The sequence below is a fragment of the Muntiacus reevesi genome, chromosome 1 (assembly GCF_963930625.1).
Source record: "Muntiacus reevesi chromosome 1, mMunRee1.1, whole genome shotgun sequence".
NCBI lineage: Eukaryota > Metazoa > Chordata > Mammalia > Artiodactyla > Cervidae > Muntiacus > Muntiacus reevesi.
Window position 1 is genome coordinate 119,125,692 of NC_089249.1, and position 24,270 is coordinate 119,149,961.

At 37.8% G+C, this 24,270-nt stretch overlaps 1 protein-coding gene across 1 annotated transcript in view; it reads left to right on the plus strand.

Moving 5' to 3' along the window:
* Window positions 1-324: 324 nt before the first annotated feature.
* ZNHIT6 (zinc finger HIT-type containing 6) overlaps window positions 325-24,270 on the plus strand; it is a 59,398-nt gene continuing 35,452 nt past the window's right edge. Inside the window, exons 1-5 of the mRNA XM_065928005.1 lie at window positions 325-1,166; window positions 2,290-2,355; window positions 2,442-2,548; window positions 2,637-2,722; window positions 11,303-11,406. Of these exons, the coding sequence (XP_065784077.1) occupies window positions 502-1,166; window positions 2,290-2,355; window positions 2,442-2,548; window positions 2,637-2,722; window positions 11,303-11,406 (1,028 nt within the window). The 5' untranslated portion in view covers window positions 325-501. The remainder of the gene's footprint in view (window positions 1,167-2,289; window positions 2,356-2,441; window positions 2,549-2,636; window positions 2,723-11,302; window positions 11,407-24,270) is intronic.

Here is a 24,270-nt window from a genome sequence, read left to right on the forward strand (position 1 = left end):
TTAAGAAACTGAAGCGTGGAGAGGAGTGCTATTAGAAGTTTCTTCCATTTTCATGCACGCTTAGAACAGAGTAGAGTAGGTCTTCCCCTTTGAATGCAGCGAGGATTTCCCTCCTCCGCCCTATCCTGAGCGCCTCTGGTCTCTTAAAGCCGAGGCGTGTAGCCGGGTGCAGAACGCACCGCCTCTCCAAGGGAAGGGTTTGGCGAAACCCCGCCCCGGAGGCGGGATCGAAGTGGGCGTGGTCTCAGGCGGATCCCGGGAAGATCTGTGCGGGACTGCCTCAGAGCCGTAAAGAGCTCCATGAGTCGTGAAAGGGCACGGCGCGGAAGCGTTGCTTTACGACTGTTCGGACAGGCGCGCCGGGTCGGCGTTCACTGCTTGCTAGTTCTCTCATATGCACGTGGGCCGCTCTCCGTATTTTTGCAGGTAACTCAGCCCTCTTGGCGTGAACCAAACACGTTGAAGGACGGAGTGGCAACGGAGGTCAAGGATCTTGAGGTGATGGATTTTGCTGCTGAAAGCCAAGAGATGTCGGGAGGAGGTCTCCAGAGTGAAGCTGAGGGGGCGCGGCTAAGTCAAGAGTCAGATCAAGAGACAGTCAGGGGTACAGTAAAGACGGAGGAGTCCGGCGATGGAGAGGCGGAGAATGGTCTGACCAGAATGGAGAAGACAGGGGCAGGGGAAGAAGAAAGTAGACGAAGAGCAGAGATGCAAATGGACCTAACGGTTGTGAAGCAAGAAGTAATGGACTGGTCAGAAATGGTAGAAGGTACGCTGAATGGCCAGTGGGTAAAGCAGGAGCAGGACGAACCTGAGGTGAAAGAAGAAAAACCAGGCACATTGGAGGTGAAGCAGGAGATGGATAATAGTTTGATGGTAAAAGAAGAAAAGGTGGAAGAAACAGAGATAAAGGAAGAGAAAGTGAAGGTGAAGGAAGAAGTGATGGACTGGCTAGAAGTGAAGGAAGAGAAGAAAGATAGCTTGGAGATGAAACGTGAGGAAGTGTCTCTTGATCAGAATATTAAAAAAGAGGAAATAATGGATGAAGTGTATGTAAAAGAAGAGAAGTATTTCCCCAAAGAAGAAATGATGGATGATACAAAGGTGAAAGAGGAGCCTCAGATAAATCCCTCAGTGGGCTCCAAGCGGAAACTGGCCATGTCAAGGTAGGGCAGCGCTGTGAAGGTCCTTTGTTGTCTAGGTTGAAAGAAACTACACGATCAGTAAGGTGTGGAATAATGAAAAATAAGCGCGAGTTTGGGCCGGGAGTCTGAGTGGTGGGGGGAGGGGCGATTAGGAAAGAAGGGTTTTGTCAGATAACAAACTCTGTGGAAATATGAGAGATTGGTACTAGTGTCCAGTGACCGAGTTAGGAACTGAAAATTCTTTGGACCGGAAAACCCTTGGACCAGAATCTGGCTTAACTTTGTATGCCCTCTGCTCAATATTCTTTTGAGAGCCGATAGGTGTGAGGAACAGTCTAATAAAGCCAACAAGAACAAAGTGGAGTAAGTTAAAATTAGGCAAAATGCATTTGAACTCACTCAATTGGCTAGTTTCTCTATGGGTACTATGAACATTTATTGCTTTTGATTTAATTTCTTTATAGTGTGATCTTGTGGAAGCAAAGGAAATAAGAGTAGTAAGATTCTTGGGACTATTTCTGTCTCCAGTACAGTGAATCAATATGTAGTTTGCTTGTCCCTTTGTAGTTTGATTGTCGTTGTACATTGATTGTCACTCATGTGAAAGATCAGTTGAAGACAGATGATGGGTAGTAGTATTTCTAGAGTGTTTTGATGCCCATTCTCAGTTATATGGGGAACTGAGGAAGAAAGATGCAACCGCTGATCTCTAAATTTGCCTGGGTTTTGTTTTTCTGAATGTATCTGCCTTTAAGATATATAAACAGCTCATGGATTGGACTTCTGGGTATATGCACACACACAGTTGTTAACAGTGTCAGGAATTACAAGTTAAAGTATCAATAAGTGATCTCATTGTCTGATTATATAGAAAAGGAAGTCACAGTGAGATAATTTTTTAAATTTAATACATGTTTTCTTGAATTACCTATCATTAAACAACATTGTAAATGTAGTGTCATTTAGAGATGGTTTCCTAGAGGAGAATTTTCTAATGATGTTTGACAGCTATCCATAGTGTTAATTGCATCTACTTTATTCACTGTGACTGCATGTCTGTAAATTGTGATGGATTCAAAGCTTATAAATAAATATATAGAATTAATATTTGATAATTTATTAAATTTCTTGTGGGCTTTTGTAGATGTGAAACTTGTGGTACAGAAGAAGCAAAGTACAGATGTCCACGTTGTTTGCGGTATTCCTGCAGGTATATATGTAATTTTCTACCTTATTATCTCTACCTGTACCCTTTTTACCTCAAAGCATAAAAGTTCCTTCTCTTGTTTGCTTCAGTTTGCCCTGTGTAAAGAAACACAAAACAGAACTAACATGTAACGGAGTTCGAGATAAAACTGCCTATGTTTCAATACAACAGTTTACTGAAATGAATCTCCTAAGTGGTAAGCCGTCTTATGTATAGCAGATTGATGCTTCCTGGCCATAGGCATATATCATTTATTTATTTTTCTGTTTTTTTGAAATTTGTAGATTATCGATTTTTGGAAGATGTGGCAAGAACAGCAGACCATATTTCTAGAGATGCTTTCTTGAAAAGACCAATCAGCAATAAACATGTAAGTGTTTCTTCTATTCCTTTCCAGTTAGAATTTCTTCTAATCAAATAGATTCTTTTTTTTCTTTTTGCACTCAACAAATAATGTATTAAGTGGCTGCTGTGATCCAGGGCTATTCCAGTTACTAGGGATACAGCAGTGACCAAAACAAAGTCCTTCCCCTCATGGAACTTGTAGCGGGAGAGACAGAGGCTGAGTACAGGAACAAATGTAATTTCAGATAGAGTTAAGTGCATGCGAAAGATAAAGAAGACAACAGGAGGTTAAAGAAAATTAAAACAGTGTTTGTGGGGGAAGGGAGTTCTGAGAGTAGTCAGAAGAATCTTCTCTGAGAGTTGACATCAAGCAGTGATGTGAATGATGAGAAAGAGGCAGTCATGTGATTGTTTGAAGGAAGATTTTACAGAGACAAAAGCAGAAGTATAGAATGAATCAGGATCAGAGTTAGTGGGTTTGAGGGCTTAAGAGGAGCCCAGTGACTGTAGCATAGTTGAGTGAGGAGCATGTTGAACAGTAAGGTTAAAGAAACTGATGAAGTCTCCTAATGTATTCAAAATAAAAATGGAGGCCATGGGAGGCAATTGAGCATGTTTGCTTTTTGAAAGATCGCTCTTGAGGCTCTCTGGAAAGTGGACTTGAATAGGCAAGAGTGGAAGACTGGAAGCTGGGAGATCAGTTACAAAGCTGTTGTTGTGGTTCTGGTCACAGATGATGCTGTTAGAATCATTGGGGAGTGAGTAGATCTGTTTTTTTTAATTGGAGTATAGTTGCTTTACAATGTTGTATTAGTTTCTGTTGTACAGCAGAGTGAATGAGCAACATGTATAAATGTGTATCCCTTCTTCCTGGGATTGCCTTCCATTTAGATCACCACAGAGCACTGAGTTCCCTATGCTATACAGGGGAAGTGATTAGATTTGAATTTTGAAAGAAGGGCTAATAGGACTTGCTATTTTAATAAACTTGTTATACTCTTTAATTTCTTTTTCATTCCTTAAGCACTGTGCAAAATTAAAAGCTTACATATTGGAAATATTTTCCAACTGCTATTTTTCTAAAAATTCTTTAATATTATTTAATCACATCATGGAATTATCTTTGTTTTTCAGAGACCATACTGGTATGGGAGTTGCAGAATTTTAATACTCTTTAAACAGTTTATTTTATTGGTATTATTGGTACAGACATGACATTAAACATGTCTGAAAGAAAAATTACCATATATCAAGTTTTTTTTCCTCAAGCTTAATTAGACATAATTAAATTATATACTTAAAGGATAAATTGCTTTTTAAATATCTTCTTTTTATGAAATTTGGCATGCATATAAAAAAGCATAAAACAGAAATATACCATTTAATAGTAATTATGGAGTGAGCATCCATGTAGCTACCACCTAGATCTAGAATTAGAACATAACCAGCTACTCAAGAATTCCTGCCGCCATGTTATGCCCATCTCTGAACCATTCTTATTTTTGGGTTTTCTATAATAAATTTTATGAACAATGCTATAGTGAACACTCTTGTTTAGGATTTTGATTTGCTTATGCATATGTTTTTCTGGAGTTCATACCTAGGAGTGAAATTGCTTTGTTGTGGAGTATGCATGTCTTAAATTTGGCTGTTTGTTACCAAAATATTTTCCAAAGTGGTGATGCCAGTTTATTCTCACAGTATTTAAGTATACCTGTTGTCACATCCGCTCCAGATACTTGACTTGGTCATAGTTTTTAAGCTTTTGTCAGTTTGATGGCTTTATTACTTTATTATGATTTTTAATCTACAGTTGTCCAGTTCTTAATGAGATTGAAAGTGACAATAAAAGTTGCTCAGTTGTGTCCAACTCTTTGCAACCCCATGGACTATACAGTCCATGGAATTCTCTAGACCAGAATACTGGAGTGGGTAGCCTTACCCTTCTCCAGGGGATCATCCCAACCCAGGGATAGAACCCAGGTCTCCTGCATTGCAGGCAGATTCTTTACCAGCTGAGCCACAAAAGAAGCCCAAGAATACTGTAGTGGGTAGCCTATCCCTTCTCCAGTGGATCTTCCCGACCCAGGAATTGAACCGGGATCTCCTGCATTGCGTGCGGATTCTTTACCAATGGAGCTATCAAGGAAGCCTCTTAATGAGATTGAGCACCTTTCAAATGTTTTATTGGCCTTTGGGTATTCCCCTTTGTGGTGTATGTATGTTAAGTCTGTGTTCATCTTGTCACTGGTCTGTTGCTTTTTCCTACTGGTTTTCTTTGTATTTTTAGATGCTGATGTTGATTGTGTATGTTATAAATCCTTTCATTCTGTGGCTTGTGTTTGTACTCTTTTTCATGTCTTACAGTAAACAGCTTTTTTTAATTTTAATGTAGTAGAAATTGTCTTGTGATTCCTTTATAGTTAATAGTTTTATGTGTTTTTAAAGAAATCCTTCCCTTCCTTGAGGTTATGAAGCTATTCTCCTGTAATGATTTTCTGAAAGCTTTGTAGTGTCACATCTCCCATTTATGTCTGTAAATATGGAACTGATTTCTGTCTATCATGTGAAGTAGAGGTCCTATTTAATTTCCCTAACGCATAATCTACTTTTTCTAGCACCAGTTATTGAGAAGTTTGTCCTTTCTCTACTGCTTTGCAGGACCATCTTTGTTATATATCAGACATCCACATATGCTTGGCCTGTTTGTTTCTGGCCTGTCTGTTCTATTCTGTTAGACCTCTTGTCTCACGCAACTATTGTAGTCTTTCCTGAACTCACAGAAGAAGTAAATCTTCTCTCTTTGTTCATTGTTTAGATTAGACCACAGCCATTTTTCTAGAATATTTTCTAGAGTATTGTCTGAAATACAGATGTGGTTCTTTGTAACTTTATACAAATGTGAAAAATCAGCCAACTGATTTATAGTCCTACCTTCCCCACTTGGGTGTTTTGATTGAATTTGCTTTTATTTTGTAGAGTTACTTGGGTGATTGGATTTTATGGCATTGAATACTTAAATCCTTGATTGTTGTATCTCTGCATTTGTTTGGGTCTTTAACAACTCTGTAATTTCCTCAGTGAAGGTTTTGCACATTTTTTGTTAGACTTATTCTTGAGTACTTTATTTTTTCATAGTATTTTAAATAGTATTTTCTTTAAAAATTTTTTATTATCTCTTTGCTGGTATTCAGGAATGAAAGTTTTTGTTGTTGTCCATTTTATGGTAGTAGCCATATTAAAATCTATTCCAATACCTTATCTATTCTTTTATCCTTTTTCTTACCTTATTAGAATAGCAAGAACTTCCAATAATGTAAAATAGTGGTGATGATGGTAGATATTTAAAGTCCACTCCTGAGTTTGATGATTTGCTTGAAGGGTTCACAGGATGCAACATGCAATTGAATTCATGGCTAAAGTTTATTACAGTGAAAGGATACAGAGCAAACTTTGCAGAAGGAAAATGTGTATGGGGCCAAGCTTGTAGGAATCCAGCCACAAGCTTCCCAAATTCCTCTCCTATTGGAGTCATACAATACACCGTTAATTTCCTTAGGCAACGGGTTGTGATAACTAATGTTTAAAGTTTATTGTCTACCAGGGAAAGTCATTAGAGACTCAGTACCCAAAGTTTTTATGGGGACTGGTTGCGGAAGCACCCTTAGCCTAGCAGTTGCCAAGTCCCATACACCCAGAAGGAAAGCAGATAAAAACCACATTTTTGTACAATTTCAGCATAATGAAGCAGAACCTTTCCTACCATTTTAGGAGAAATTTTTTGTTAGTGTAGGGTCCATTTACTAGTCAGCCAAATTGCCAGACACCAGCCAAGAGCAAACCTTGCCAATAGAACTTTCTAAAGGATAAGTTTCAGGCCTCGTATGTTAGCTCTTTTCTATATCTTTGTTTTATAACCCTGATCACAGAGGGAAAAGTTTTAAGATTTCACCATGTTTACTTTTCAGTTTTTTGCGGGTATAGTTTAATATCTAGATTAAAGAAGTTCTGTTCCCAGTTTGCTAATACATGTTAACATGAATGGTGGTTATATTTTATCAAATGTTTTTTCTATATCTTATTATTCTTTTAATATATAATATTCTAATAAGAATATGAATAATAATCTTTTAGCTGATTTTCTATTTTAAGCTAAACTTGCATGGTGTATTATTGTCATATCATGCTTTTTATACTTTGCAGAATTCAGTTGTGTTATATATGTGTACACATTATCCTTTCATTCATTTTGCATTTCTGTTCATGAGTGAGATAACTTCTAATTTTCCTTTTTGGTATTCTTAAGTTTCTCTATTGATGTGATTCCAGTTTCATAAAATTATTTGATGATGTTCCCATTTTGTTCTTAAATACATTAACATTGGGATTATTTCCTCCTTGGGAGTTTGGTATAATTTTTTAATGGGCTACAGAAGTTTATTCTTTACTGTTAATTGGACTGTTCAGGTTTTCTCTGTCTCATGTCATTATTCTGTCTTAAGACTACATTTTCTTAAGAATTTGTTCGTTTTACCTAAATCTTCCAATATATTGGCATAAAGTTCTTCATAACATTTTCTTTAATGTATCTGTAGGAATTGTAGTATTATCATTTGTGATGTTGCTTACTTGTGTCTTTTTTTCTAGATCAGTTGCTATTACAGATTCCTTTTCTATTTAGTTACTGTGTCCTCTTGACTTCTGTTGTATCCTTTTCATCTTTAGCTTAATTGCATTATGGTCAAAGAACATATATTTTTCTGAGTTCATTTTTTAAAAAATACATTAAGACGTGTTTATGTCCCAGCATATAGTCAAATTTTATAATGTTTGCTGTTTTCTTCGGGGAGCGGGAGAAGTATTCTGCAATTGCTAAATATCTTGTTCTAAACATAATCCTTTTAGGTCAGGTTTGTTAAATACATCTTCAAATTATAACATTACTGATTTTTTGTTTGTTTCTTTCTTTCTTCTATCAGTTACTGAGAGACATATGTTAATACTTCCCAATAGATAAAATCAGAAGAATTTGTGTGTTTCTCCTTGTGGTTCAGTTAGCTTTGCTTCATATGTTTTAAGGGTACATTATTAGATGCATACTTCAGGAAATTATTGGTGTATTTAACCTTTGGCCCTATGTTGTAACCCTTTTTGTCTCTCAGTTCAGTTCAGTCGCTAAGTCGTGTCTGACTCTTTGTGACACCGTGAATCGCAGCACGCCAGGCCTCCCTGTCCACCAACTCCCAGAGTTCACCCAAACTCATGTCCATCGAGTCGGTGATGCCATCTAGCCATCTCATCCTCTGTCGTCCCCTTCTCCTTCTGCCCCCAGTTCCTCCCAGCATCAGGGTCTTTTCCCATGAGTAAACTGTTCTCATGAGGTGGCTAAAGTATTGGAGTTTCAGCTTCAGCATCAGTCCTTCCAGTGAACACCCAGGACTGATCTCCTTTAGGATGGACGGGTTGAATCTCCTTGCAGTCCAAGGGACTCTCAAGAGTCTTCTCCAACACCACAGTTCAAAAGCATCAATTCTTCGGCACTCAGCTTTCTTTACACTCCAGCTCTCACATCCATACATGACCACTGGAAAAACCATAGCTTTGACTAGATGGACTTTTGTCGACAAAGTAATATCTCTGCTTTTTAATATGCTATCTAGGTTGGTCATAACTTTCCTTCCAAGGAGTAAGCATCTTTTAATTTCATGGCTACAGTCACCATCTGCAGTGATTTTGGAGCCCCCAAAAATAAAGTCTGACACTGTTTCCACTGTTTCCCCATCTACTTGCCATGAAGTGATGGGACCAGATGCCATGATCTTGGTTTTCTGAATGTTGAGCTTTAAACCAACTTTTTCACTCTCCTTTTTCACTTTAATCAACCAGCTCTTTAGTTCCTCTTCACTTTCTGCCATAAGGGTGGTGGCATCTGTGTATCTGAGGTTATTGATATTTCTCCCGGCAATCTTGATTCCAGCTTGTGCTTCTTCCAGCCCAGCATTTCTCATAATGTACTCTGCATAGAAGTTAAATAAGCAGGGTGACAATACACAGCCTTGACGTACTCCTTTTCCTATTTGGAACCAGTCTGTTGTTCCATGTCCAATTCTAACTGTTGCTTCCTGACCTGCATACAGGTTTCTCAGGAGGCAGGTCAGGTGGTCTGGTGTTCCCATCTCTTTCAGAATTTTCCACAGTTTCTTGTGATCCACACAGTCAAAGGCTTTGGCATAGACAATAAAGCAAAAATAGATGTTTTTCTGGAATTCTGTTGCTTTTTTGATGATCCAGCGGATGTTGGCAATTTGATCTCTGGTTCCTGTGCCTTTTCTAAAATCAGCTTGAACATCTGGAAGTTCATAGTTGACGTATTGCTGAAGTCTGGCTTGGAGAATTTTGAGCATTACTTTTCTAGTGTGTGAGATGAGTGCAGTTGTGTGGTAGTTTGAGCATTCTTTGGCATTGCCTTACTTTGGGATTGGAATGACAACTGACCTTTTCCAGTCCTGTGGCCACTGCTGAGTTTTCCCAATTTGCTGGCATATTGAGTGCAGCACTTTCACAGCATCATCTTTCATAATTTGAAATAGCTCAACTGGAATTCCATCATCTCCACTAGCTTTGTTCATAGTGGTACTTTCTAAGGCCCACTTGACTTCACATTCTAGGATGTCTGGCTCTAGGTGAGTGATCACCCCATCATGATTATCTGGGTCGTTTTTGTCTCTGGCTTTCTGTGTATTTGTCTGTTACTAAACTATTTCACTCTTTGGTGTATTTTGTCCCTGACTTTTACTTTAGGCCTTTCTGTATCCTTATATTCTGTGTGTGTCTTTTCAAAGTACCGTATAGTTGAGTTCTAGTTTTTCTCCATTCTGACATCTGTAGCTCTTAACTGAATCTCTTCCTGTTTTGGTTCCTTTGTGCTGAGGCTTACTTTCTTCTTTATTTTTTATCATTGTGGTGGCTTCTGTTGTTGCAGAGCTCAGACTCTACAGAGCATCAACTTTAGTGGTGGCAGCACACAACTCAGCACCTGTGGCACTTGGGCTTAGTTGCCCCTTGGCATATAGGATCTTAGTTCCCTAACCGGGGATCAAACCTGCATTGGGAGGCAAATTCTTAATCACTAGACCACCAGGGAAGACCCCCTTTTTTTCTTATGTTGGTTATGCTTGTTTATTTTTTGTAGAGTACTCCTTTTATTTTTCCCTTTAAAAATTACTTATGAAAATTACTTGAAGGCTGGAATAAATAAATAGGCCTTCTTTTATTCTACCCTGTACCTAGAACATTGCAGATCTAGACTACCTTAAACTAGGTTGAAGGCTTAAGATTACATTAATCCCAAAGCAAGGCAAATCATTTCAAGTCTGAGCATGGACTGCCATGGCCAGGCTAGACGACTTCTAATGGATTTTTCTTTTTCCCCCTGTTCCAGTCAGACTAATAAAAAATTCCTGGCATGCTCTGGTGACCCTTATCCTGAGGGTGTATTATTCTGTGACTCAGTTTCATTTCATTTGAGAGGAGTTCCCACAAACATTACTGAATCTTGACTGTCGCTGAGGAGGCTCTAGAAAGGGGAAGCCTGTATTTGCCATATTTAGCAAAAGTGGCTTCAGTGCTTTTTGCTTACTTCTCTGAGTTTCACTTTTCATTAAATATTGGCCTATTGTTTCCCGTTTCTGTCCGCTCTCCAATGCTTTTAAGGTGATCTTTAAAAATATTTACACACACATATATACACACACACAAATATATATAGCATTCTTAGATGTTTTCAGTAGGAGAGTTGGGTCCTTATAATCACCATCATTACTGAAACCAAAGTTCCACGCACTGTGAAATTGCATGTAATTTCTTAAGTCATTTTCTTACTGATCCTCTCTTCCCCTTGATTTATGACTTGACTGTCTAACTTTGTACATTGCAAAGTCTAGATGCCACTCACTTAAGAAGTTGCATTTATATTTTGCCACTTCTTTGAGTGATTTTTCTTCTTCCTTGATGATATTACTTCCTTCAGTACTCTCTGGAGTTGACTAATTCAGCTCAACCTACCTTTGTGGTCAGTGGAATAATACATGTCAGAGCTAGAATTCTCATACCTCATTTTGTACATCCTATATCAGTGGCTACTTTTAAGTTAAGCCTGTACTAGGCAGCGCCGTAGTTCCTTCCCTGAATGAGCTACCTGCCTAGTAATAGAAGCATATATATAGCTAACTATGGTATGAAACCATCAATAAAAAAGAAGGAAAAAAAAACTATATAGGTAATCCCTGTGATTGCTAAAACCTGTATTTTTTTTAAATCCCCATGAAATTCTTCTTTTGGCTTATAGGATGTATGGTTAAAAGCACAGACTGAAGTTAGACAGACTTGGATCTAAATGTAGACTTTATATCTCTGACATAGCGGAAATGAGAGTAATAATAGTACCTGCTTCATAGTATTGTGAGGATTAAATGAGATATTGCTGTTTAGTGTAGTTTGTGAAGCATAAGTATTCGATAAAGCTTAACTTATGTTTTAAACATTGTTTTATGTGCTTTTTTAATTTATTTGAGAATTAATTTGTCTATTTGTTTTTGTTTGTTAGATGTACTTTATGAAAAATCGTGCTCGAAAGCAAGGTATTAATTTAAAACTTCTACCCAATGGATTCACAAAAAGGAAAGAAAATTCAACATTTTTTGATAAGAAGTAAGTTTCTTACTCCTTTTTTAGTATATTAGATGTTCTAATTTGACGACGAGCATCTTTTAAGGTTTGGTTTGCTTGGAACATTGCTCCTCAAAGTCTATGAGATGTTTGTCATTGATTGGTACAGGACAAGATGACTGCAGAAACTGGACATAAGCATTTAGGAAGTTATGCTAGTTTTATGTCATGTGTGACTTTAACATTTTGGGTTTGCTCCCTGTGTGTTTGAGAGAGAGAGATGGAGAGAGAGAAAGTAGTGTGTATATGTGTGTATCTTTCTTTCTGAAACCTAAAATACCATGAAAGTATTTCAGAAGCTTCAAGGACAAAACGAAGTCCAAGGAGAATTTCTGCATATTTTTAACCAGAGGAGCTTGACTTTTATACTCCTTTCTACTTTGGAATTCCAAATAGTAATTCATTTGAAAATCAGTGATGGAGAAGAAGGGAAACTTGGAAAACATTTACTCTATAGAAAATCTGAATAGAGATAATACATTAGAGATTAGTTTCTTGCTCTCTGAAATTGCTAGATCAAAAAGGCCCCATTCATACAGAGGAGAACAGGATCCCAAAGTACTGTAAATAGCCCATTAAATTATTAGATAATACCTTTACAAAGTCAAGATTCTGGTTTTAGAGTCAAAAAGCCTGAGTGAGTCCCTCCCTCTTTAGCCTCTTAGTAACTGCAAGGCTTTGAGCAAATTACTTCCTTTCTCTGGGCTCTATCTGTATAATGGTGGGGGTTAAACCAGGTAACTCTACAGTTACCTTAAAATTTTACTACTTAAATTACGGGATAGGGAACACATGTAACTCTATGGCTGATTCATATCAATGTATGACAAAACCCACTGAAATGTTGTGAAGTAATTAGCCTCCAACTAATAAAAAAAAAAATTTTACTACTTAAATTAAAAAAACGGAACCATCAGAATTATCATTATTCTAAAACTCTTCCACCTTTTCAACAGATGTTATATTTTTAGAGAATGGTGTTATCCACTTATATATTTCAAAACAGATAGTTATAAAAGTGGTTTTCTCTTTTTTTGGTTGGTTTCTAAGATTACAGTAATATTTTGCATTTATCAGACTTCCCTGGTGGCTCAGATGGTAGTCTGCCTGCAGTGCAGGAGACCAGGTTCGATCCCTGGGTCGGGAAGATCCCCTGAAGAAGTAAATAGCAACCCACTCCAGTATTCTTGCCTGGAAAATCCCATGGATGGGGGAGCCTGGCAGGCTACAGTCCATGGGGTCGCAAAGAGTCAGATACAACTAAGCGACTTCACTTCACTTTGCATTTATCAAATATGAGAATTCTTTTGTGTGTTTTGAAACTGACTTAGAAATTGACATAATTTGTTTGAAATTTAACTAGTTTGTGCCTTTGAAATATAAAATATATTCCTCTTTTATGAAAGAAAACATTCAGAGCCTCAAATGTAAAACTTTGAGGTCTTTAGATACATAAATGTTTATGGGAAGTTTTTTCCAAGACTACTATATTCAGTGTATTTTCTGGGTTTAGATTACAAATTTATGCTGTTATTTTGGAATACCTCATCTGTGAAGTAGCAAATCAGACTCTTTTTGCATTATGCCTTTTACTCATGAATTTACCATGATTTGGGCTTGCTGTTTTTATATTTTTAGTGTCTTGCCATGAAGAGATTAGCAGCATAGAACGCAACAGACTTTAATTAGTTTTTCAGCTGTTTTCACCTCTGTAAAATGGAGTTAATGATAGCTACTGTGTAGTCGGGACCTTAGTGTGTTAACTTACCTAGACACTAACCTGAAGGTAGGAAGAAATCAGCACATAGTAGCAATTGTAAAAGTAATAAACCCTCAGCATGAAGAGTTTAAAGGAAAAATAGCAACTGTAATTCCACTATGTAGAGACAGCAAATGATAATATTTCAAGTTTCCTTCTCATCATGTTTGTGTCTTTTTTCAATAAATAAAATAAAATGTAATATTAAATACTTACATAAAAGTATAAAAATATGCTTGGCTCTCCTCAAGTTAAGCATTATTTATAAATAAAGAAAGGTACACGTTTTTTCTACAGCTAGCTTTTTCCTACTTAGCAATATATTATTAACTTCATGCTCGTTAATGCTAGTCTGCCTCGTTTTAAGTAGTATATTTCAACTATGACTACTGTATCCTAATTTATTTATTTAATTTATTTATTTAATTAATTGCTGGTTTTTTGTTATTACAAATAATGTTGTTGTAAGCATCCTTGAACAAATTGTTTTGCATGCTATATGACTTTTCTGTAGATCCATTCTTGATAAGTGGCATTACTGGGTCACAGATTACATGCATTTAAACTGTTGAGAGAAACTCCAAATTGTCCTCTCAAAAAAAGTACCACTTTGTAGCTTTTACAAGAATGTATGAGTACCTATTTAGTTATACTGTGCTTTAATTGAATATTATTAAACTTCTTTGCCTATCTGATTAGAGGTTGAATTCTTCAACTTTTTCATTCAGATACACATGTTTTTATCTCATCTTGATCAGTTGCATGCATTGTAAATGTTTTTTCCTGTCTTTTCATGCTTAATTTTGCCTTCTAGTCATTTTTGATGCATTTTAAAGAATTGCTAAAAAAAAAAAAAGAGAAAGGTTCTATAAAACATAAAGGTAGTAAAGTGGAGTGGTTAAGAACACAAACTGGAGCTAGGCTGCCAAGTCGAATTTCTGACTTGCCTCTTCTAGCCATGTGATACTAAGCTAAGCCACCTAACTTCCTTGTGCTTCAGTTCCTCGTTTATAAAGTAGAGCTAGTAATAAACTAGGGATAAGCCAGTTTTCATTTCCATTTATAGTAACTTAGAAATCCTGTTTAAACATTTCACTAGCATTGAGTTGTCTCTTTTTTAATATTTGTTGCTATTTTGGAAGATGGAAATTGTTGGGATTTTTTTTGGAAATTGTTTTAATTTGCTTTTACTTAATTGCTACTTAGATATGGAGTATTTGCCCACATGTTTCAAATTTTAAAATTCACATTTTAAATTTCAAATGTGAAGTTTGACTTAATCCAGTCTGTGGTAGTAAGATGATCTTAGAACTGTTTTGGTAAAATAAATAATTCAGATCTGTGGGACAGAATTTTTCCATTTGTTCTTTGTTAAATTGCCCATTATTATTTCTAAATGGAAAATAATCATGCCACAAACTGAATTTAAAATGTCTGTATTTGGATGTTCCTTGAATAATAAAGCATGAAGGTCAGCTCCCATTTAGTTGATAGCTATACTTATTAGTTAGTCAATAGCCATAGTCTGCTCAGTTGGTTAATAGTTTGGAAGTCTTTTGAGTGTATCCTTATACTTTGTTCATTTTTCAGCATTTTCATCAGTGATTTAAGGTCATGATTTCTTATCTTGGTGCTGCTAACATATTGAACCACAGAGCTCCCTGTTGTGAGTGTGCATTTTAGGATGTTTAGCAGCATCTCTGGCCTCTACCCACTGGATATTGGTAACACACATAAGGCATTCTTTGTGATACCTGTGATTTCTCAGACATTTGTATGAAAATGGTAAAAACTTTCCATGATCATAATGTTATTTGCTGCAAGGAAGGAAGAAGGGGATACTACCTCTTATCAAAGAATTATTTTTACCTCCAATATCTCCGATATTCTGTTTTTAAGAGAATTGTTTATAATGCTTTTTTAAACTTTAAGAAGTGGTCAAAGTTTCGACTGATATAAACATGAATTTGAATATTGTTTCTACACTTGGTATATGTTAGGTGTCCTTGGACAAAAGTGAATTTGCTAGATTGTTGATGGGAATAAATGAAATAATATTAAAATAATACCCAGCACTTAGTAGATAATGTACAGCAATAAAAGATCTGCATTTTCATACTGAAGTCTTTGGGAATACATTTACTATATTATATTCATTCCTAGTAGGTCTAGGGCAGCATTATAATCAAACAATACTATTTCTGCAGTGAAACCTCCAAATGTTTACATTAAAATGGGAAAATAATGAGTTTAAATGAGCTCTGCTAGTTTTTTGCTGCTGGAGGTGTTATGAAAATCTTTCAGCTTCAGAGATTTGGGGCTTGGAATTGTTGCCGTGTGATTTTGGTCCTGTACTAAGATTATTATAATTAGCCCCTAGGCATTAAATTGGTCCTTTGCTTATTTAAGCAGCTTGAGCTACAATATACACGGAAACTCAAATTGAAGTTATTTAAAATTGAATGTTCCAATGGTAACTTTTGAGCAATCTGAGTGAAGAATTCTTTCTGGTATTTGTGTAACTTTTCTGTAACGTTTGAAATTATTTGAAAATAAGAGAGTTTAAAAAAAAAATACCTACCCCGCCCTCCGCCCACAGCACCATGAAGTGTGACTAATGTACCTTGGCCCTGAATTACCTCTGTAGGACTAATAGCAAGCTATATAGTAGCAGTGCATTAATACCTTAGAATCATAGGTTCATTTTAAGCCAGGCATTCTTTATGGTAGAAGTTTTTGACCAGTCTGACTTCAGATCTCCAAAATCATATGCAAAATTATGTGATATATAAATTTTTCTAAGACTAGGAACCATAATTTCTATTTTATAGTCGAAGTGTGATGTAACACTAACCAGCCTGTGATGTCAAAAGTATATTTAATAGCTGTAAATTTTAAAGGACTGGTGAATTTGCTGGAATGTCATAGTATAACATTCATGAACAAAGAAAAGTTAAGAGACGCTTATGTTAAGAATAACTTGAGCCAATACAAAACAGACATTCTCTGTTAAAAATAGAGGCGCTTGGTAAGAAAATGGTATAAGGCTCCCCTAATTATTTTAGTCATTGTTATTCAGCCACTGTATCATGTCCAACTATTTGCAACGCCATGGACTGCAGCACGCAGTTTTCGCTGTCCTTTAGTATCTCATGGAGTTTGTTCAGACTCATGTCCATTGAGTCGGTAATGCCATGCAACCATCTCATCCTCTGTCGCCCTGTTCTCCTGCCTTCACTCTTTCCTAGTGTCAGGGTCTTTTCCAATGAATTGGCTCTTTGCATCAGTTGGCCAACGTTTAGAGCAGACCCCAAGCTACTTCTTTTAAATAGTGACTTTTTCAGAGGTAAATGCTCTGCCTCATCTGTTTGTATGGCATATAACTTTATATTTATTCTCACCCAGTGCTAATCAAAAACTGTTGAAAGAATAGGAAAGATCTGTATGAAGAAAACTTAAATTCTACTAAATGGCTTAAAAAAGTCGAGCAAATGGGAGGAAAAGACTTTGTTATTAGCTGACTCAATATTATAGAAATAACATTTATTTCTTAAATGAATGATTTTTAAATCTGATATGGTCCTAATGAAATCACTAATGATATTCTGTTTGTTTCTTATTTTGGAAACTTTTTTTTTTTTTTGGAGAAGGAAAGGATCCATAAAATGACTTCAGTTCATTCTGAAGAATAAACATGGGAGAAGCACCAGGAAAAACCAGGGGTAAAAAAGAGGAATAAGGCTGTACTCATTAAAATTTATGAAATTTAGTGAAGTTTTATGGTATTGATGTAGAAATCTACAGTGATATTATAGAAAATAGACATGAGGCTATCTGGCACTCTAGTATATGATCAGATAGAGATAGCATTTCAAATTAGTATAGATAATGACTTATTCAATAAATGCAGTTGAGACAGCCTGCCTTTTGACAGTTTTTTTTTTTTTTTCTTACTAGAATGTCTAGTCAGTTCAATTGCTCAGTCATGTCTGACTTTTTGTGACCTCATGGACCACAGAGACACCAGGCTTCCCTGTTCCATCACCAACTCCCGGAGCATACCCAAACTCATGTACATCGCATCGGTGATGCCGTCCAACCATCTCATGCCCTGTCGTCCTCTTCTCTTCCCACCTTCAATCTTTCCCAGCACCAGGATCTTTTCAAATAAGTCGATTCTTTGCATCAGATGGCCAGAGTATTAGAGTTTCAGCTTCAACATCAGTCCTTCCAATGAATACTCAGGACTGATTTCCTTTAAGGTAGACTGGTTGGATCTCCTTGCTATCCAAGGGACCTCAGCAGTCTTCTCCAACACCACAGTTCAAAAGCATCAATTCTTTGGCGCTCATCTTTCTTTAATAGTCCAACTCTCACATCCATACATGACTACTGGAAAACTATAGCTTTGACTAAGCAGACCTAGGTTGGTAAAGTAATGTCTCTGCTTTTTAATATGCTATCTAGGTTGGTCATAGCTTTTCTTACAAGGAGCAAGTGTCTTTTAATTTCATGGCTGCAGTCACCATCTGCAGTGATTTTGAAGCCCAAACAAATAGTCTGTCACTGTATCACATTGTTTCCCCATCTTTTTGCCATGAAGTGATGGGACCGGATGCCATGATCTTAGTTTTCTGAATGTTGAGTTTTAAGCCAACTTTTTCACTCTCCTCTTTCACTTTCATCAAGAGGCTCTTTAGTTCTTCTTCACTTTCTGCCATAAGGGTGGTATCATCTATGTATCTGAGGTTATTGATATTTCTCCCGGCAATCTTGATTCCAACTTGTGCTTCATCTAGCCTGGCATTTTGCATGATGTACTCTGCATATAAATTAAATAAACAGAGTGACAATATACAGCCTTGACATACTCCTTTTCCAATTTGGAACCAGTTTGTTCCATGTCCGGTTTTAGCTATTGCTTCTTGACCTGCGTACACATTTCTCAGGAGGCAGGTCAGGTGGTCTGGTATTCCCATCTCTTTCAGAATTTTCCACAGTTTATTGTGATCCACACAGTCAAAGACTTTGGCATAGACAATAAAGCAAAATTAGATTTTTTCTGGAATTCTCTTGCTTTTTTGATGATCCAACAAATGTTGGCAATTTGATCTCTGGTTCCTCTGCCTTTTCTAAATCCAGCTTGAACATCTGGAAGTTCACGGTTCACGTATTGCTGAAACCTGGCTTGTAGAATTTTGAGCATTACTTTACTAGCATGTGAGATGAGTGCAATTGTGCAGTAGTTCGAGCATTCTTTGGCATTACCTTTCTTTGGGATTGGAATGAAAACTGACCTTTTCCAGTCCTGTGGCCACTGCTGAGTTTTCCCAATTTGCTGGCATATTGAGTGCAGCACTTTCACAGCATCATCTTTCATGATTTGAAATAGCTCAACTGGAATTCCATCATCTCCACTAGCTTTGTTCGTAGTGATGCTTTCTAAGGCCCACTTGACTTCACATTTTAGGATGTCTGGCTCTAGGTGAGTGATCACCCCATCATGGTTATCTAGGTCATGAAGTTCTTTTTTTGTACAGTTTTGTGTATTCTTCTCACCTTGTCTTAATATCTTCTGCTTCTGTTAGGTCCATACCATTTCTGTCCTTTATTGAGCCCATCTTTACATGAAATATTCTCTTGGTATCTCTAATTTTCTTGAAGAAATCTCTAGTCTTTCCCATTCTATTGTTTTCCTCTATTTCTTTGCATTGATCACTGAGGAAGGCTTTCTTATCTCTCCTTGCTATTCTTTGGGACTCTGCATTCAAATGGGTACATCTTTCCTTTTCTCCTTTGCTTTTTGCTTCTATTCTTTTCACAGCTATATGTAAGGCCTCCTCAGACAGCCATTTTGGTTTTTTTGCATTTCTTTTTCTTGGGGATGGTCTTGATTCTTGTCACCTGTACAGTGTCACGAACATCCATCCATAGTTCATCAGGCACTCTGTCTATCAAATCTAGTCCCTTAAATCTATTTCTCATTTCCACTGTATAGTCATAAGGGATTTGATTTAGGTCGTACCTGAGTGATCTAGTGGTTTTCCCTACTTTCTTCAATTTAAGTCTGAATTTGGCAATAAGGAGTTCATGATCTGAACCACAGTCAGCTCCCAGTCTTGCTTTTGCTGACTTTATAGAGCTTCTCCATCTTTGGTTGCAAAGAATATAATCAATCTGATTTTGGTGTTGACCATCTGGTAATGTCCATGTGTAGAGTCTTCACTTGTGTTGTTGGAAGAGGGTGTTTACTATGACCAGTGCGTTCTCTTGAGAAAACTATATTAGCCTTTGCCCTGCTTCATTTTGTACTCCAAGGCCAAATTTGCCTGTTACTCCGGGTAGCTCTTGATTTCCTACTTTTGCACTCCAGGCCCCTATAAGGAAAAGGACATCTTTTTTGGGTGTTAGTTCTACAAGGTCTTGTACGTCTTCATAGAACCTTTCAACTTCAGCCTCTTCAGCATTACTGGTCGAGACATAGACTTGGATTACTGTGATATTGAATGGTTTGCCTTAGAAACGAGCAGAGATCTTTCTTTTGTTTTTGAGATTGCATCCTAGTACTGCATTTCAGACTCTTCTGTTGACCATGATGGCTACTCCATTTCCCCTAAGGAATCCTTGCCCACAGTAGTAGATACGGTCGTCATCTGAGTTAAATTCACCCGTTCCAGTCCATTTTAGTTCACTGATTCCTAAAATGTCAATGTTCACTCTTGCCATCTCCTGTTTGGCCACTTCCAATTTGCCTTTTTTCATGGACTTAACATTCCAGGTTCCTGTGCAATATTGCTCTTTACAGCATCAGACTTTACTTCCATCACCAGTCACATCTACAACTGGGTGTTGTTTTTGCTTTGGCTCTGTCTCTTCATTCTTTCTGGAGTTATTTCTCCACTGTTTTCTAGTAGCATATTGGGCACCTACCAGCCTGGGGAGTTCATCTTTCAGTGGCCTATCTTTTTGCCTTTTCATACTGTTCATGGGGTTCTCAAGGCAAGAATACTGAAGTGGTTTGCCATTCACTTCTCCAGTGGACCTCGTTTTGTCAGAACTCTCTGTCATGACCCATCCGTCGTGGGTGGCTCTACATGGCATGGCTCATAGTGTCCTTGAGCTAGTCAAGGCTGTGGTCCATGTGATCAGTTTGGTTAATTTTCTGTGATTGTGGTTTTCATTCTGTCTGCCCTCTGATGGATGGGGATAAGAGGCTTATGGAAGCTTCCTGAAGGGAGAGACTGACTGAGGGGGAAACTGGGTCTTGTTCTCCTGGGTGTTCAGTAAATCTTTAATCCAGTTTTCTTTTGCTGGGCGGGCTGGTTCCCTCCCTGTTGCTTTACCTGAGGCCAAACTGTGGTGGGGGTAATGATGATAATGGCACCTCTTGAAAAGGTCCGCAGGCCCTACTGCACTCAGTGCCTCTGACCCTGAGGCAGGCCACCTCTGACCCACGCCCCTGCTGGAGACTCCGGGATACTCGTGGGCATGTCTGGGTCAGTCTCTTGTGGGGTCACTGCTCCTTTCTCCTGGGTCCTGGTGCACACAAGCTTTTGCTTGTGCCCTCTAGGAGTTTGTTTCCCCAGTCCTGTGTGAGTTCTGCAAGTTCTATGGTGGGGTTAATGGCCACCTCCTCCAGGAGAGCTTATGCCATACCCAGGTCTGCTGCACCCAGAACCCCTTCCCCTGCGGCAGGCCACTGCTGACCCGTACCTCCACAGGAGACATTCAGACACAGTTCTGGCCCAGCCTCTGTGGGTTGGGCATGCGTTTTGTGCCCTTCCCAGGTCTGAACAGCTCAGGTGACCCGGTGCTTGGGGAGGACTCTGTCTCAGGTGGGCTGTGCATCGTAATCACCTTCCAGGTCCTGGCTGTGCAGCAAGAGCATGTGTGTCTCCTCTGGAGAGCTGATCTCAGGCTGCGGCCCTCCTGGCAGATGTCAGCCATCCAGGATCTCAGGAAGACGTGGTTAGCAGCTGGCAGCCTGCTCACAGTTGGTAGAAGATGCCCTCTCTGGGGCTAAGAGCCCCTTGCCTTCAGGCTCTGGCTGTGTCAAGGCTGCCTCTTTGCCTCTGGGCGGGGAGGGGCTGGTACACAGCTAGCTCTCCTTTGGTATTTGCTCAGTCCTTTGTGCCGTGATCAGGCCAGGCTGCATGGTAGGTTGGTAGGTTAGAGCCTTTCCGGGTAAGTTCTCTTTTCCACAGTTGTGGTTAAGCGTGTATTCTGTGGGGTTTTTTCCCCCCTCTAGGTTATGTTGCCTTCTGAGATTCCAGAACTCCCCACAGACCCGCCTGTGAGAGGGTTTCCTATTGTGTGGAAACCTCCTTCACGACTCCCCAGGACAGGTCTCTATCCCTAACTGTTTTGTCTCTCTTTTTGTCTTTTATATTTTGCCCTACCTCCTTTCGAAAAGAATGGGCTGCCTTTCTGGGTGCCTGGTGTCCTCCACCAGTGTTCAGAAGTTGTTTTGTGGAAGTTGCTCAGCATTCAAATGATCTTTTAGTGAATGATCTTCAAATGATCTTTTGATGAAGGTCCGGGTGGAATTAAAATCCTTCTGATTTTGATGAGATATAATTGACATACAACTCTGTGTAAGATGTACAACCTAATGATTTGATTTATAAACATCATGAAGTGATTATAATAATAAATTTAGTAAACATCCCTCATCTCACAGATAAAAAGTTAAAGAAATAGAAAAGTTTTTCTTGTGATGAGAATGCTTAGGATTTACTCTCTGAGCAACTTTCATATATAACACATTGCAGTGTTGATTATATTTATCATGTTGTTTTTTTATCTCCTTAGTGCTTATTTTTCTTACAACTGGAAGTTTGTACTTTTTGACTACCCTTCTCCAGTTCCCCTTTCTTCTCCCTTCTCCCCGGTAACCAGAAATCTGATCTCATTTTCTATGAATGAGTAAATTTATTTTTGAAGTCTAAGTGACCTACAACATCATGTTAGTAAAATCTAAAACTTGAAATAAAAATATGGAAATATTTTCATCCTTTTGAAGAGAGAAGCATCCCGTCCAAAGCCATTAAGGGGAAAAATAACTAAATTTACATAGCTTTTTTAAAAAAATTGTATAGCTTGAAAAGACCATAATAAAATCAAAAGACCCCCTCTCCAAAAAAATCTTGACATGTATGACAGAATGTTTATGCATTGATAAGAAAAAAATACTAGTAACTAAGAAAGAGGACAAAGGATAAGAATAGATGGTCATAGAAAGATGTATATGTATGTGTGTGTGTGTGTGTATACACACAGAGTATATGTCTGACAAGCATATATTAATAATATCTAATACAGTGAACGTGTGAGCTACCCAGACCATTTTCTTCTTTCACTGTTCTTGAGAGTTAAAACTTAGGAGTCATTTTAGAAGGCAGTATTTCTAAAAACGTTATGCATGCCTATTCAAGAAATTTAGCTTACACATGTGTTAGTACAGTTCACAGAGATATATGTACATATTTATCTAGTGCAGTATTGTTTTTAATAGCACAAAACCTGGAAACAACTTTGAGTATCCCTCGGTACTGGACTGAGCTAAGTTAATAATAGTGATGCCTTCATACATTGGAATTCTGTGCAACCATTAAACAAAAACAGTTAGATATAGAAGTATTGTCATGCCATGACATCCATGATAAATATCCAGTGAAAAAATAATATTGGAGTTTAGTTGTCTGACAGTTAAGAAGCTAACTTTTACTATTGTTGTGAAATTTACATGCAGTGAAATGCACAAATCTTAAGTGTATATTTGTTGAGTTTTGACAAATGCATATATACCTGTATAACCCAGTCCCTGTAAATAGGGAAAACACTATCATCACCCAAAAGATTTTTCCTAGTTATCTGCTTTCCTCCCCAGACAACCTGTTCTAATTTTTCCCCTGAAGATGAATTTTGCCTGTTTTAAAATTTCATATGTATGAATCCTATAGCTCCACCCTTGCTTTTGAACAATAGTTTAGCTGAATATGAAGTATCTCAGGGTCACATTTTAGTACTTCAGTTAGTTATTTATTACACTGTCTTCTCACTTCTTTTGCCACTACTGAGAACATTGTTGTTTTATATAGTCTTTCTATGTCAGTTGCTTTTAAGTTATTCACTTTTGTCTTTCGGTGATTTATCTTCCTTCCGTGGTGGTGTGCTTTCTGCGTAATTCTGGAAAATTCTAATATGTTACCTTAATTTTTTGCTTCTTTGTTCATCTTTGCTACATTCTGGGCAATTAATTCAGGTATATCAACCAAGTCACTTTTCCCTCCTTGTTGTGTCTAATTAATCTGACCTTTAGCCCTTGCACTGGATGGGTTTTTTGTTTCAGTTACATTTCTATGAATTATGTTCCTTTTTCAAATCTATCTGGCCTTTTAAGTAGAATGTGTTCCTTTCTCAGGTTTTAACCTCCCTTTTTATTCAATAATTTAGTACATCTGTTATCTGCATAAATAATTGTCTGAATTTCTTGGAAATTTGCTACAGCTATCTGCTGTTTCTGCTGATTCTTCATTATGATGGCTTATTTCCTTGTTTTTTTTTTTCCTAAAATGTAATTGTGAAGTCAAGTTCATGTAGGAGGTGGTATACAATTGCTTATGCCACATACCCCATTGCACCAGTCCAGGACCCTCTTTAATTTCTTAGTTTGAAGTTTATCAGACTATACTATGGTAGTGATTTGAACTCCAAACCCATCTGAGGATTTCATAGTTATTCATTCTCAATTGAAACCTTTCCCCACCCCCTGATTCCTTCTCTCTCCCTCAGGTTTAAGCTGAGGTGAACATGTTTCCTGTTATCTCCCTTTGCTGGTAGGCAGAATTTTTCTGGTTCAGTCTTTCACTAGTTTTATGCAGTGATCTCAATATAAGGTCTCTACCTTATGTGATACCAGTATCTTGTCTCATGTTACCCAGTGGCTGTTGAAACAAAAGCCTTTTGATTACCAAGCCTCATGGTTACTCAGAGGCAAAGGCCTCCAGAGCCTGAGGTGTAGTTTCCTCATTCCACTGTGGTTTTTAGTTCCTTCTTCCTTTTGGCTCCTGAAGATTTTTCTTACT